The 15,283-nt window shown below is 43.9% G+C and overlaps 2 protein-coding genes across 5 annotated transcripts in view; both read right to left on the bottom strand.

Annotated features, from left to right (window-relative positions):
• Positions 1–277: 277 nt before the first annotated feature.
• LOC121840663 (DNA-directed RNA polymerase II subunit RPB1-like) lies at positions 278–5,755 on the bottom strand. The gene is made up of 2 exons (XM_042305224.1): positions 4,792–5,755; positions 278–4,581 (listed from the first exon to the last, which is right to left on the bottom strand). The coding sequence occupies exons 1-2, from the start codon at positions 5,753–5,755 to the stop codon at positions 4,520–4,522; spliced, it is 1,026 nt and encodes a 341-aa protein (XP_042161158.1). The 3' UTR covers positions 278–4,519.
• Positions 5,756–5,800: 45 nt separating this feature from the next.
• The window catches only part of LOC112223479 (serine-rich coiled-coil domain-containing protein 2), a 117,331-nt gene continuing 107,848 nt past the window's right edge, over positions 5,801–15,283 (bottom strand). For 3 of the 4 annotated variants that reach the window (XM_042305471.1, XM_024386512.2, XM_024386511.2), the window contains one exon: positions 5,801–7,649. In XM_042305471.1, the coding sequence (XP_042161405.1) occupies positions 7,119–7,649 (531 nt within the window). In that variant the 3' untranslated portion in view covers positions 5,801–7,118. The remainder of the gene's footprint in view (positions 7,650–15,283) is intronic. The other variant, XM_024386513.2, reaches the window with a different exon arrangement.

Below are 15,283 nucleotides of genomic sequence, written 5' to 3' on the forward strand. Positions count from 1 at the left end.
GAGCAGAAAATAACCCCACCTACTGTAAAATAGGGTGGTGGGTCTTTGATATTGACCACAGAGTCCTACTTTATACTACTCAAATCCTGGGTGAAAGAATGCCATCATCTCTACCCCTCTCACCTCACCCTAGCCTATCGATTCCCACAATCTCTTACCACCCTCGTGTTCCACCACTTCTCTTACTGTACACGCCCCTCTCTCCTCATCCAATCATTTCATACCATCCTGTCACAACCACCAACCCCATAGTGAGAGAGCGACACACACCAGAATGTAGATTTGGTGCAGTCTTTATTTGAGCACTCAGCCACTCCGTAGCCTCAGATATCACAGCAAAAAGGAGCCAGATCTAAACAGAAAGCAGTTCAATACGTTTTCAAGTTCATTACTTCCTGTTCCAAGTCAACACAATCATTTAAAGTGCATTTCAGATTGAGCCTTCTCTTTTTTTTTGACAAGCTCAAGAACTCCGTGACAATTACACACAGATATAGATAATGTATGTCATATACATATAAATAATTAGCATTGTGTACAACAGTATGTTTTCAATCGTTATCGTATTGCACAAATTAAATAGCAGTATAGCAAACATGAAAGTAAAACAGAATTGTCAGGAAGATTAACACAAACGCACGAGGAAACCGATCCTCAGAGCAGACTCTCTCCATTTTTAGTTTCCTGTCACAGGTGAGAAAAACAAGTTCTACTGTACAGTCAATGTGGTGGCTGGCGAGGTGAAGGACTTGAACAGGACAGTACGTCATACAGTACTGCATATTGAATATACTCGTGTTACGGAGTTGTACGTTTACAGCAGTAATATTAGACTACAACAAAGCGAAGGATTATGGAGCCCAAACGGAACCCTTTCCACCTAGAAGATAACTGGTTCATGTTTCTATTATCCTACCAGTAGTCCTTCTACAGTAGAGGTTCTACTGGTAGCGAGGAGACATATCGGCCGTGTCCGAATATTTGTACTTGCGTTCTAAATAGCAGGCTGATTAGGTATGCGACATTTCGAAAATGTTGTTTGCTTTACATGCCAGGATGTTGTATTAATTTTGCCTTTTAATCTAGTATGAATAGCTGCATGCTATTGAGGACGAGAATTGTCTTTTCAGAGCCACATGTTTTTGACAACAGCAGATAACCAGAAAAAGGGGACAGACTAACAAACACAAGTGTGCATTCCTTGACGCATTCTCAGATATGTGTTGTTCACTATCTAAAATGTTCATTTTTACTAAACAGTACATTCTGAATAGTATGTACTGTAGAATGATTAGTATGCAGTATGTCGTTTTAGGAAGTAGCAGGCGAAACAGATTTCGGACACAACCATTGGCTGCCTGGTGCGATAGTTTCCGCGTTCCACACGGCACCCTAATCCCTATATAGTGCACTACTTTGGGAACGTCTGGGGTAACGTCATAAGGCTCCGGTCAAAAGTAGAACACTATAAAAGGGCATAGGGTGCCATTTGGGGAGCAGACCGTGTTTAAGACCACCCTGATGAAATAATGAAGAACATTAACTGAACAGATGGTTATGAGCGGAAAACACATCCCGCTGTTTACAATGTCATTTCATCAATGAAACTACAGTTTCAGCATTTCTAAAATATAAATACAATAAAAATGCATAAATTAAAAAAAGCTAGTAAAAAAGAGCCTTAAAGCTAAGATTTGGGAAGTCGGAAAGAGACGGCAACACAGAGACAAATCTCCTCAAGACTGCTTACAAGAAAGAGGAGACACACCAGAGAGCATCAAAGCATGCGAGCTGTCAGCACTGGAAGCATAGCTTGGCGAGCTTTTTCAAATACAGTACTGTAGCTCCACTAACCTGGCCTGTGTTACAGAGAATGCTACTGTAGTGAGAAAGAGACACAAACAGGTTTGCCCTCCCCAATCAGAATGTGTTGAGAGTGAGCCTGCGACAGTAAATACTAAGTGCGACTGGCATTCTAACATCTGCTAGGCTGCGCGGGCATAACGCATAACCCTGTGTTGAACCCTGTAGAGGGGCGGAGGGATACAGAAAGGGATATACCTGTGAACCCAAGGCAGACTCACTCTCTCCTCTCAGCACACACAGTTGGGCCCACTCTTACCGTACTCTTCCATTCCTCCAGGAGGAACACTCCCTCATCTACATACCCAACTATCTATATGGTCCTACTTTAATCAAAGAGATGGAGATCACACCAAATGTTCAGGACCACGAGAATTGAAGTCACAAAAGCAGGCACTTTTGTAATACACAAGAAGAGTATTGCTGCTACATGACCTTATTATATCCTGTTGACCGTACAGTCAATTCGAGGGCAAGTTTTTTGTTCAATCTACATACCATATTATGGTAAGGCAAAGCTAGACAACCGGAAAATAATAATGCATTATTAATAAATCGCAACCCTTTTCAATAACTTTAGGTCACTATTTTTTGGGGGGTTTGGGTGAGAACTTCTCAGAGGTAAATACGTTGAGCTTCTGTTAAGATCTCGTTAATCTAAAAAAACATTTCCACCCCTGAATATTCTAAATCCTTTAAATCAAGGACTCTCACTGTCAAACAGGAATTGATTAAATTCATCTCTGTCTCATCCCTACAGGTCCTCAAATAGTAGTTCATTTATTGTTTGTTTATCATTTGAAGAGATGAAATGTATAAAAAGTATGTTGTTCTTCTCTGGGTGGGATGGGGAAGCAGCCTTGCAAATAGGAGAATTGATTTGGAGTGACATTTCTCATGTCCCGGGACTGTTGGGAGTGATGTCATGTACATACTTGGTGGGGTTGCTGTTGCCAGTCTGTTTGTGTATCATGCCAACTCCTTTACACTCATCATCATGCCAAACACGTTTGGCTTGACAATGACAGCGATGGAGTCAGAAAAAAACAGATCTGGAACCAGGATAGGAATGCTGCCGAATGTACTTCGAAACGCTTGACAAATATAACACAAGGGTACATGACCTTTACGGGGCATGGCTTTCAATCATTTAGAAATGGGAAGACAAATACTTCAAGAGCTGTGTGGCAGCAAGACAAGTGCTTGGGATATCAAGTACATTTGTACACTACAGTTGGCTTAACATAGGATCATAATGAGAGGGGTACATGAAGGCCAACAGCACATTGTCCACTGTGCTGTGACTATGTACCAATGAGACGTATCTTCCATGAGTAGGGCACAACTGTGTTGCATAGAAAAGCATGGGAAGCTTTAGTGGGGGAAGAAGAATGACCAAATTAAGTTACAGAAAGAGGCATTCTCAATCTTATCTTTGAGACTGTGTTGACTGGGTGATGTTGTTCCTCTCAGAGCATTCTACAACGTATGCTGAGCCAACCAATCAGAAGACTTGGGATCAAAAGGTCAGTTATGACATAAGGGAAATAAGGACCTGATCGGTCAAGGGTATAAATGGCACCCATTAGGCTCCTACTTAAAGCCCTCTAGGACTAAACATAGCGACGGACCAGGAAGTAGTTAGACATTATGGCTTTGAAGAAGAGGAATCCCTCTCTACCCTCCTTGACACGCTAGCCCACTGTGACACACTCAATGGGACCCTTGGGGGAAGGACTGAGAGAAGAAGGTGTGGTAGAAGACATGGAGGGTGGGTGTTATACCGTAGGAATGAGTCTGGCCCTGCTGTCGACAGGGACACACTGAGCATGTGCTTCAACCACTTGACATCAACACATCCCTCTGCTGTGCCACTCGGCCGCGTAACCATGCCAACTGGACCCGACTCGACACCATTACGGAATCACATGGTCACCACAAGCCTGCACACTATAACAGCAATATTGTTTCATGCTAGGACCTTTTCTTTCTTTTTTCTTTCTTTCTGTCCCCTTCTATTAAGGGCCCTGGCCTGAAGCACATCTAGAAGCGGAGCTCTTCTCTTCTGCAGCGTCATTACAGTAGCGTGTAGGAGGCCTCTTCCTACAGACCAAACTAGACCTTCTCATTACGGAAGCACGGGGAAACAAAGACAGCTCTGTCAGAGCACCAACTGCACAAGATGGCTCCTCTAGATGGATCCCTGCTATCCCTGTGTCTCAATCCAACTGCAACGGACAAGACAGACAGACTAACTGAATGACTGTCGGTAGACAGTGGTCGCTACAGCTACATTTGAGAATGCACCAAAACACGCAAGGCAGAAAGAATACAGGTGTTTTGAAACCAGAGAGAAGTAATACTGAGAAGTGGCAAGGGGAACTTTAGAACCTAACACAACTGTTAGAATCTCCCCAGTTTAGCCAGAGGGACAATATCTGATGTAACTATATTCTCTAGTCTATATAACCAAAATATCTGCACTTCTAAAAGTGTTCCCCGCTCAAGTCAAAAGGGATTCTCTGTTCCTGTAACCGTTTTTCTGTGTTATAATATCGTCTTCATTCATCTAGGACACTGTTCAGAGAGTACATCAGGTCAATAGCTATACTAAGCGCAACAACTACATACAGGTATCATGTAGTAGTTCAGTAAGTCAACTAGTATTAGGGCACCTAAATGCTATATTAAGGTCAGATAGTTGTACTTGCGGTGTACCTACGCACGCAGAACCATCATCTGGGATACGTTTTGGTGTACGTACGCATGAGGAACCATCATCTGGGATATGTTTTGGTGTACGTACGCATGAGGAACCATCATCTGGGATACGTTTTGGTGTACCTACGCACGCAGAACCATCATCTGGGATATGTTGTGGTGTACGTACGCATGAGGAACCATCATCTAGGATATGTTGTGGTGTACCTACGCACGCAGAACCATCATCTGGGATACGTTTTGGTGTACGTACGCATGAGGAACCATCATCTGGGATATGTTGTGGTGTACCTACGCACACAGAACCATCATCTAGGATATGTTTTGGTGTACGTACGCACACAGAACCATCATCTGGGATATGTTGTGGTGTACGTACGCATGAGGAACCATCATCTGGGATATGTTGTGGTGTACCTACGCACACAGAACCATCATCTGGGACATGTTGTGGTGTACGTACGCATGAGGAACCATCATCTGGGATATGTTGTGGTGTACGTACGCATGAGGAACCATCAACTGGGATATGTTGTGGTGTACGTATGCACACAGAACCATCATCTGGGATATGTTTTGGTGTACGTATGCATGAGGAACCATCATCTGGGACATGTTTTGGTGTACGTACGCATGAGGAATCATCATCTGGGATATGTTTTGGTGTACGTACGCATGAGGAATCATCATCTGGGATATGTTTTGGTGTACGTATGCATGAGGAATCATCATCTGGGATATGTTGTGGTGTACCTACGCACACAGAACCATCATCTGGGACATGTTTTGGTGTACGTACGCATGAGGAATCATCATCTGGGATATGTTTTGGTGTACGTACGCATGAGGAATCATCATCTGGGATATGTTTTGGTGTACGTACGCATGAGGAATCATCATCTGGGATATGTTTTGGTGTACGTACGCATGAGGAATCATCATCTGGGATATGTTTTGGTGTACGTACGCATGAGGAATCATCATCTGGGATATGTTTTGGTGTACGTACGCATGAGGAACCATCATCTGGGATATGTTTTGGTGTACGTACGCATGAGGAATCATCATCTGGGATATGTTTTGGTGTACGTACGCATGAGGAATCATCATCTGGGATATGTTTTGGTGTACGTACGCATGAGGAACCATCATCTGGGATATGTTTTGGCATGAGGAACCATCATCTGGGATATGTTTTGGTGTACATGAGGGAACCATCATCTGGGATATGTTTTGGTGTACGTATGCATGAGGAACCATCATCTGGGATATGTTGTGGTGTACGTATGCATGAGGAACCATCATCTGGGATATGTTTTGGTGTATCTACGCACGCAGAACCATCATCTGGGATATGTTTTGGTGTATCTACGCACACAGAACCATCATCTGGGATATGTTTTGGTGTACGTATGCATGAGGAACCATCATCTGGGATATGTTTTGGTGTACGTATGCATGAGGAACCATCATCTGGGATATGTTTTGGTGTACGTATGCATGAGGAACCATCATCTGGGATATGTTTTGGTGTACGTACGCATGAGGAACCATCATCTGGGATATGTTGTGGTGTACGTACGCATGAGGAACCATCATCTGGGATATGTTTTGGTGTACGTACGCATGAGGAACCATCATCTGGGATATGTTTTGGTGTACGTACGCATGAGGAACCATCATCTGGGATATGTTGTGGTGTACGTATGCATGAGGAACCATCATCTGGGACACGTTTTGGCCAGAGAGTAAAAGTTCTGGAGGGACTGTAAGTGTCAAGCATCCTGAAAGTTCACACTTTGAAACAACATTTCACACAAACAATATGTGCATTTAACTGATCTAGACTGCACTCTGTACAGGGCTTGTAAGTAAGCATTTCACGGTAAGGTCTACAATTTGATTTGATTTGATAGATTGTACTGAAGCGTGCTTTTGGAGGGGAAAAACAATTATTGTGTTATGCTTGACGCCTTTGTATAAGGCAGATACCAAATGTACACGGGTCAATTTTATTTCGGACCTTGAGTGAGCCTTACTGGAAGCGCAGCAGGCTAGCTAAAATAGTCTGTGGGGTCATATATTTATTTACGCAATAAGGCCCGAGGAGGTGTGGTATATGGCCAATATACCACGGCTAAGGGTTGTTCTTAAGCACAATTTAACACGGGGTGCCTGTCCACAGCCCTTAGCCGTGGTATATTGGAAATATACCACGAACCCCCGAAGTGCCTTATTGCTATTATAAACTGGTTACCAACGTAATTAGAACAGTAAAAACAAATGTTTTGTCATACCTGTGGTATACGGTCTAATATACCACGGCTGTCAGCCAATCAGCATTCAGGGCTTGAACCACCTAGTTTGTTATATAATCTACAAGTCTTCCATTCTTACAGGGTAGACACGGTAACCTTGCTGAGGTGAGGCCTGGAAGCCTTTAGAAGAAGTCAGATCTTTTGGGTTTGAATGGGTAGAAAGTGGGGCTGAGTGGTCTTGCTACATGGCAATGTTTGAGAGTTGAGAGATAGCAGTCAGTGGCTCTTTGGCTTGGGATGTCGTAAGAGGCTGGGATGGACTAGACCTCTGGCCTTGAGCCCGCCAATCTCTGGTTCTCTGAGGCCTGGAGTCTGTCTGGGTGCTTTGGTCCGGGGGCAGGCCGACAGTGCAGGGCTCTGGGAGGAGGCAGAGGCCTGGTTCGTGGAGCTGTAGCAGGGCAGACCTCTGAAGAGAGGTGGGAGCAGCCTGGACTGTGGAGTTGTGAAGCCCGGCCTGAGACTGCTCCTAAACTGGATTCCTCTCACCACCCTGGGGAAGCCTGCCATGGACGCCTGGGTGGAGTTGGTTATGGGGCCTTCCTGTGGCCTTTTAGGGATGGAGGCTGTTTTCAGAGAGCCGGGGGACTGCGGGAGGCTAGGGGCAGGAATCATTTTGGCCGGGTCCCCACAGCCTGGGTTGGAGGAGTCTCGGGGGGCCTCGGTGTGGGCTGAGCTTGTTAGTCTTTCCTGGGGTTGAGGTTGCTGCACGCTGTTGGGCCATGGCCTGGAAGGCTGTAGTATTTGAGGCTGGGGGAGGAGAGAAACAACATACGATAAGCATCTAAAAACTGTATATAAACAAACTACAGCATGAACCATTGTACGCCATCATAAATAATTTCTGTTCTTCGGCTTGCGAAACCAAAACATTTTGTCCAGTCTGTTTCGCCTAACAGTTGCACAACAAGCCTACAATTCCCACGAGGCTAGACACTGTGTACTGTAGCGCCTCTCCCTTTTTTCATGACTGTAGAGAGAGAAACTAATTGCGCGCATTCAACACATGAAACACCGTAGGAGATTGGGGTTTTGATTCCGGGCACTCTTTGGAGACAGCAGCCAGGCCGCGTGCTACAGTACAGTAGTCATCTCTCTCTAAACTTATCATCACTGATGTACCACTGCAGAGGCTGGGTGGGGGAGGTCACCATCAAAAGAGCCCTCCTCCTGCCTGCCAACTCGCTCACCTCCGCAACACCACCCCACACGTCGCTTCGCTGCTGAAAAATAAGGAAGACATGGGATGACAGTAGCTCTCCGGGCTGTGTCTGGCCGCCAGGCACCAGCGTAACAAGGTGCCCCGGTGTGCCGCTATGCCAGCACATCCTCAATTAGAGAAACGTTAGGGTGTGCACATCGGGGGCCCACTTCAGCCCGCTCATTAACATTTAACGCTGCTTGTTGAATGGGGAACATGGCGGCAGCCCTGCCTCATACACGCCTGTCAGTCAATCAGACTATGAGACAGAGAGAGCACGAGGGAGATCGAGAGAAAGAGAGAGATAAGAGAGAATGATAGAAAGACGAGTGAGAACGAGAGAGCGAGAGAGAGGAAAGGGAAAGAGTGGAGAGGAAGCACTAGATCGAGGCTGGCTGACTCAAAGGGAATTATTCTGTCAGATGATTCGTCTGTTTGGGGGGTGGGAGGGAGGTGGGAGGCTGGCCAGTGCAGGTGGAAGATGTTTCTTTTTTACACCTGCAAAAACAGCAACAAATCCCAATTGCAAGGTAAGGTGACGACTTCATTTCTATTTCGGAGGTGTTTATCATGTTAGTTTAACAATAGATAGAGATCTAAACAGATCCGACACACAGTCTGCAATCATACAAGTGCATTCCGTTTCATTACATCATTCTCAGTTACATTACACTGAAGTCTGGGAGAGAGGAACCATACACAGGTGCAGTTATCCTTTTGATACATTGCACAGAGATCTATGTATGGAGACATTCACACGGCTAGCGTTGAGCTTCGACATCTTAGCCGATCAGACGTCTCAAAGCTCTGCCAGATCAGCCCTCTTCTTCTCACCTCCATTCATTGACTATGGAGACGAATTCACTAGTCCACACTGCCACCCTGTGGCCACCGCTGTTTACTACACCACATCCCCCCCCAGCCTATCCCCCAGCTCTGTGCTAAGCAGCATTTCTACACAACGCCACACTCCCCCTGACGCTACCTATTTGGGCCGATCTCTGGCTTTAATGTCAATGCTGCTCTGTTGGCCCTGGGGTTATTTCAACAGGAAAAACATCCCTTTCCTCCAGAGTCCAGACAGTCAGGTAAGAAGATGTCCCCCTGCCCCCTTTACTGGACAGCAGACTGTTATGACTGCCAGGCACTTTTCAAAGTCTGCGATGGAGGGGATGACGCCTGAAGACGTGGGGGTGGGGAGGTTTCTGGCCCTCGGACGAGGCTTCATAAATAATGGATGACAACTCGCGGGGGATTAGGGAGCGGTAGCTAATGAAAGGTGACATGGATTTCTGGAGCCCAACGCAGCACTGGAGAGGAGGAGAGTCTGGTTTATAAAGCCCAGCAGGTGTTTCAAGGAGGGATTCACCTTGTCCACCCCCCCACCCCTCCCACACAGTCAGACAGGGACACTGAAGCGCATGCGTGGGTGGATGGAGAGTACCTCTCGATTACCAAATCCAGAGTGTTCCACTTGTCCACCCTACCCCATACTTACATTTTTTTGTGGTGTCTTTCCAATAGGTGATATATTTTAATTTTTGTTTTGTGATGATTTGGTTGGGCCAGATTTTCTGAGTGTTGTCCTGAGGCTCTATGGGGTTGGTTTGAGTTGGTGAACTGAGCCTCAGAACCAGCTGGCTGAGGGGACTCTTCTCTTTTTTCATCTCTTGACATTGTAGAGCGGTGTGATGGAATGTTTTGGGGTCAGTTGTTTTTAGATGGTTGTAAAATTTGATGGCTCTTTTTTCTATTCGAATGAGGAGGGGGTATTGGCCCAATTCTGCTCTACATGCGTTATTTGGAGTTTTTCTTTGCACTTGCAATACAGTCTTGCAAAACTCTGCATGCAGTATTTCGATTGGATGTTTGTCCCATTTGGTAAATTCATTATTAGAGATTGGACCCCATACTTCACTGCCATATAGAGCAATTGATTCTATAACTGATTGAAACATTTTGAACCAGATTCTAATTGGAATTTCTAATGGCATAGAATGCTCTTCTTGCTTTGTCTCTCAGCTCATTCACAGCCATGTGAAAGCTACCTGTGTTGCTGATATTTAGTTCTAGATATGTGTAGTTTTTGGTGTGTTCTAATAGAACTGTGTCCAAATAGAATTTATATTTGTCATCCTTATTTCCAGACCTTTTTTGGAATATCATTATATTTGTTTTTTTTAGGTTAACGGTCAGAGCCCAGGTCTGACAGAACCTGTGTAGACGATCTAGGTGCTGCTGTAACCCCTCTTTAGTGGGAGACAGCAGCACCAGGTCATCTGCGTACAGCAGACACTTGATTTCAGTGTTGTGTAGGGTGATACCAGGTGCTGCCGATTCTTCTAATGTTTTTGCCAAATCATTAATGTAGATGTTAAATAGTGCTGGACTTATTGGACAGCCCTGTTTCACTCCCCGTCCCTGAGAGAAGAAGTCTGTTTGCTTGTTGTTAACTCATTAATGTAGATGTTAAATAGTGCTGGACTTATTGGACAGCCCTGTTTCACTCCCCGTTCCTGAGAGAAGAAGTCTGTTTGCTTGTTGCCAATTTTAACTGCACATTTGTTTTTAGTGTACATTGATTTAATAAAATCATGTTTTCCCTCCAATACCACTTTCTATTAGTTTATAAAACAGACCTTCGTGCCAAATTGAATCAAATGCTTTCTTGAAATCTACAAAACACGAGTAGATTTTGCCTTTGTTTTGGTTTACTTGTTTATCAATTAGTGTGGAAGGTGTAAATGTGGTCTGTTGTACGATAATTTTTTAGAAATCCAATCTGGCTTCTGCTCAGGACGTTGTGCTCGTCAAGGAAATTATGTAGTCTGCTATTTATAATACTGCAGAGAATTTTCCCCAAGTTGCTGTTAACGCAAATTCCTCTGTAATTACTGGGGTCAAATTTGTCTCCATTTTTATAGATTGGTGTGATCAATCCCTTGTTCCAAATATCGGGGAAAATACCTGCAGTGAGGATAATGTTGAAGAGTTTTAGTATAGCCAATTTGAATTTGTGGCCTGTATATTTGATAATTTCATTTAAAATACCATCAGCGTAACAGGCCTTTTTGGGTTGGAGAGTGCATAGTTTTTCCAATAATTCTTCTTCTGTAATTGGGGTATCCACAGGATTCTGATAGTCTTTGACTGCTGATTCAAGGATTTGTAATTTTTCTTGTATATCTTTTTGTTCTGGGCTCTTTGTTATATTGCAGTAGAGGTTTGCAAAGTGATTTCTCCACATATCCCCATTTTGGATAGCCAATTCCTCATAATGAGGTTTGTTTAATTTATTCCAATTCTCCCAGAAGTGGTTTGATTCTATGGATTCCTCAATTCCATCCAGCTGATTTCTAATGTGCTGTTGCTTTTTTGTTCTTAGGTTGTGTTTGTATTGCTTCAGTTTTTCCCCATATTGAAGGCGTATATTTTTGTTGTCTGGTTCTCTGTGTTTTTGATTAGATATATTTCTCAATGCCCTTCTTAGATTTTTGCAATCATTATCAAACCATTTTTCATTATCTGTTATTTCTGGTTTGATCTTATGCTTCTTTAAATTAGCCAAGGAGGCTAATTTGTCAAATATAAAGTTTGTTCTAAACAGCCAAATTTACACCTTCATTGCTGTAGGAGAATGTTAAGGCTAAAAAGTTGTCCAGGAGAGATTGTATTTTTTGGCTACTAATTGCTTTTTGGTAGATGTCTGTACTGTTTTCTCTCCATCTATAGGCCTGTTTTGTACCATGTCATTTATTGGGCCGTGATGCTTCATGGTTGGGTTCTGCTCTTCTCAGATTCACTGTGATTTTACTGTGGTCTGAGAGAGGTGTTAGTGGGCTGACTGTGAAGGCTCTGAGAGACTCTGGGTTTAGGTCGGTGAGGAAGTAGTCTACAGTGCTGCTGCCAAGGGATGAGTTTCTATGGGGGTATGTGGGGAGGGAAAGATTGTTGCTTCCTGGTAGGTGTTTATCCCCATGACTGTTAATAGTGTCTTGTTCTTCTGCTGTTCTAGCATTCAGGTCTCCACAGACCAGTACGTTGCCTTGGGCCTGAAAGTGACTCATCTCCCCCTCTAGAATGGAGAAACTCTCTTCATTGAAGTAGGGTGACTGAGGGGGGAATGTATGTGGCACAGAGGAAGACGTTTTTATCTGTCAAGATAGCCTCCTTGTTGATTTTTAACCAGAAAGAATTCTCCTGTTTTGATCAATTCGATTCAGATTTATACCATAGTAGCATTCCCCCTGAGTCTCTTCCCTGTTTGATTCCTTTTAATTTAGTGGATGGTACGATTATCTCCCTATAACCTAGTGGACAGCCAGTGGAAACATCACCTCTGCACCATGTTTCCTGTACTACTACAATATCAACATCATCAATTTATTTCAGGAAGTCTGGGTTTCTGCTCTTTAGTCCAAAAGCAGAGGACTTCAACCCTTGTAAATTCCAACATGCAACGTAAAAAGATAACTTTTTTTTCTCCTTTACCTTCAAAATGAGACAAACACTCACAATCCAACAAGGACTATTAAAATAAGATTTTTCAATTAAAGTAAACTCTTATTATGCAAATGTGATATGTTTATAATTTAAGATCGAATTTGTGTCATGCTACTTGGGTTCTCTCTCTCTCTCTCTCTCTCAATTTCATTTTAATTCTCGCACGTCTGAATTGAATTAATAGTCATTCAAATTATAGAAAGGAGAGGGGGAAAATGCAATTTTTCAGATCCATGACGGAGGCTGTGATGGATGACGAGACACATTCACTGAACAAAAATATAAACGCAAGATGTTAAGTGCTGGGACACAAGGCCACTCTAAGATGTGCAGTTTTGTCACACAACACAATGCCACAGAATTGGCATGCTTACTTCAGGAATGTCCAACAGAGCTGTTGCCAGAGAATTGAATGTTCATTTCTTTACCATAGGTTGTTTTAGAGAATTTGGCAGTACGTCTCAACCGGCCTCACAATCGGAGACTACGTGCATGGGTCAAAGGTTTCAGGTATCCTTCCACAAGCTTCCCACAATAAGTTGGGTGAATTTTGGCCCATTCCTCCTGACAGAGCTGGTGTAACGGAGTCAGGTTTGTAAGGCCTTCTTGCTCGCACACGCTTTTTCTGCTCTGCCCACAAATTTTCTATGGGATTGAGGTCAGGGCTTTGTGATGGCCACTCCAATACCTTGACTTTGATGTCCTTAAGCCATTTTTCCACAAATTTGGAAGTATGCTTGGGGTCATTGTCCATTTCGAAGACCCATTTGCGACCAAGCTTTAACTTCCTGACTGATGTTTTGCGATGTTGCTTCAATATATCCATGATGCCATCTATTTTGTGAAGTGCACCAGTCCCTCCTGCAGCAAAGCACCCCCACAACATGATGCTGCCACCCCCGTGCTTCACGGTTGGGATGGTGGTCCTCGGCTTGCAAGCCTCCCCCTTTTTCCTCTTAACATAATGATGGTCATTATGGACAAACAGTTCTATTTTTGTTTCATCAGACCAGAGGACATTTCTCCAAAAAGTACGATCTTTGTCCCAATGCCAGTTGCAAACCGTAGTCTGGCTTTTCTATGGCAGTTTTGGAGCAGTGGCTTCTTTTTTTATTTGTATTATTATTTATTTTTTTATTTAACCAGGAAGGCTAGTTGAGAACAAGTTCTCATCATTTACAACTGCGACCTGGCCAAGATAAAGCATAGGAGTGTGAACAGACAGCAACAAAGAGTTACACATGGAGTAAACAATAAACAAGTCAATAACACATTAGAAGAAAAAAAAAGAGTCTATATACATTGTGTGCAAAAGGCATGAGGAGGTAGGCGAATAATTACAATTTAGCAGATTAACACTGGAGTGATAAATGATCAGATGGTCATGTACAGGTAGAGATAGTGGTGTGCAAAAGAGCAGAAAAGTAAATAAATATAAACAGTATGGGGATGAGGTAGGTAAATTGGGTGGGCTATTTACCGATAGACTATGTACAGCTGCAGCGATCGTTTAGCTGCTCAGATAGCAGATGTTTAAAGTTGATGAGGGAGATAAAAGTCTCCAACTTCAATGATTTGTGCAATTCGTTCCAGTCACAGGCAGCAGAGAACTGGAAGGAAAGGTGGAACGAATGAGGTGTTGGCTTTAGGGATGATCAGTGAGATACACCTGCTGGAGCACATGCTTACGGGTGGGTGTTGCCATCGTGACCAGTGAACTGATATAAGGCGGAGCTGTACCTAGCAAGGACTTGTAGATGACCTGGAGCCAGTGGGTCTGGCGACGAATATGTAGCGAGGGCCAGCCGACTAGAGCATACAGGTCGCAGTGGTGGGTAGTATAAGGTGCTTTAGTAACAAAGCGGATGGCACTGTGAAACTGTATCCAGTTTGCTGAGGAGAGTATTGGAAGCCATTTTGTAGATGACATCGCAGAGTCGAGGATCGGTAGGATAGTCAGTTTTATTAGGATAAGTTTGGCGGCGTGAGTGAAGGAGGCTTTGTTGCGAAATAGAAAGCCGATTCTAGATTTTATTTTGGATTGGAGATGTTTGATATGAGTCTGGAAGGAGAGTTTACAGTCTAGCCAGACACCTAGGTACTTATAGATGTCCACATATTCTATGTCGGAACCATCCAGGGTGGTGATGCTAGTCGGGCGTGCGGGTGCAGGCAGCGAACGGTTGAAAAGCATGCATTTGGTTTTACTAGCGTTTTAAGAGCAGTTGGAGGCCACTGAAGGAGTGTTGTATGGCATTGAAGCTCGTTTGGAGGTTAGATAGCACAGTGTCCAAGGAAGGGCCAGAAGTATACAGAATGGTGTCGTCTGCGTAGAGGTGGATCAGGGAATCGCCCGCAGCAAGAGAATTGAACCCCGTGGCACCCCCATAGAGACTGCCAGAGGACCGGACAACATGCCCTCCGATTTGACACACTGAACTCTGTCTGCAAAGTAGTTGGAGAACCAGGCAAGGCAGTCATTAGAAAAACCGAGGCTACTGAATCTGCCGATAAGAATATGGTGATTGACAGAGTCGAAAGCCTTCTTTCTTGCTGAGCGGCCTTTCAGGTTATGTCGATATAGGACTCGCTTTACTGTGGATACAGATACTTTTGTACCTGTTTCCTCCAGCATCTTCACAAGGTCCTTTGCTGTTGTTCTAGGATTCATTTGCACTTT

Source organism: Oncorhynchus tshawytscha, linkage group LG24 (assembly GCF_018296145.1).
Source record: "Oncorhynchus tshawytscha isolate Ot180627B linkage group LG24, Otsh_v2.0, whole genome shotgun sequence".
Taxonomy (NCBI): Eukaryota; Metazoa; Chordata; class Actinopteri; order Salmoniformes; family Salmonidae; genus Oncorhynchus; species Oncorhynchus tshawytscha.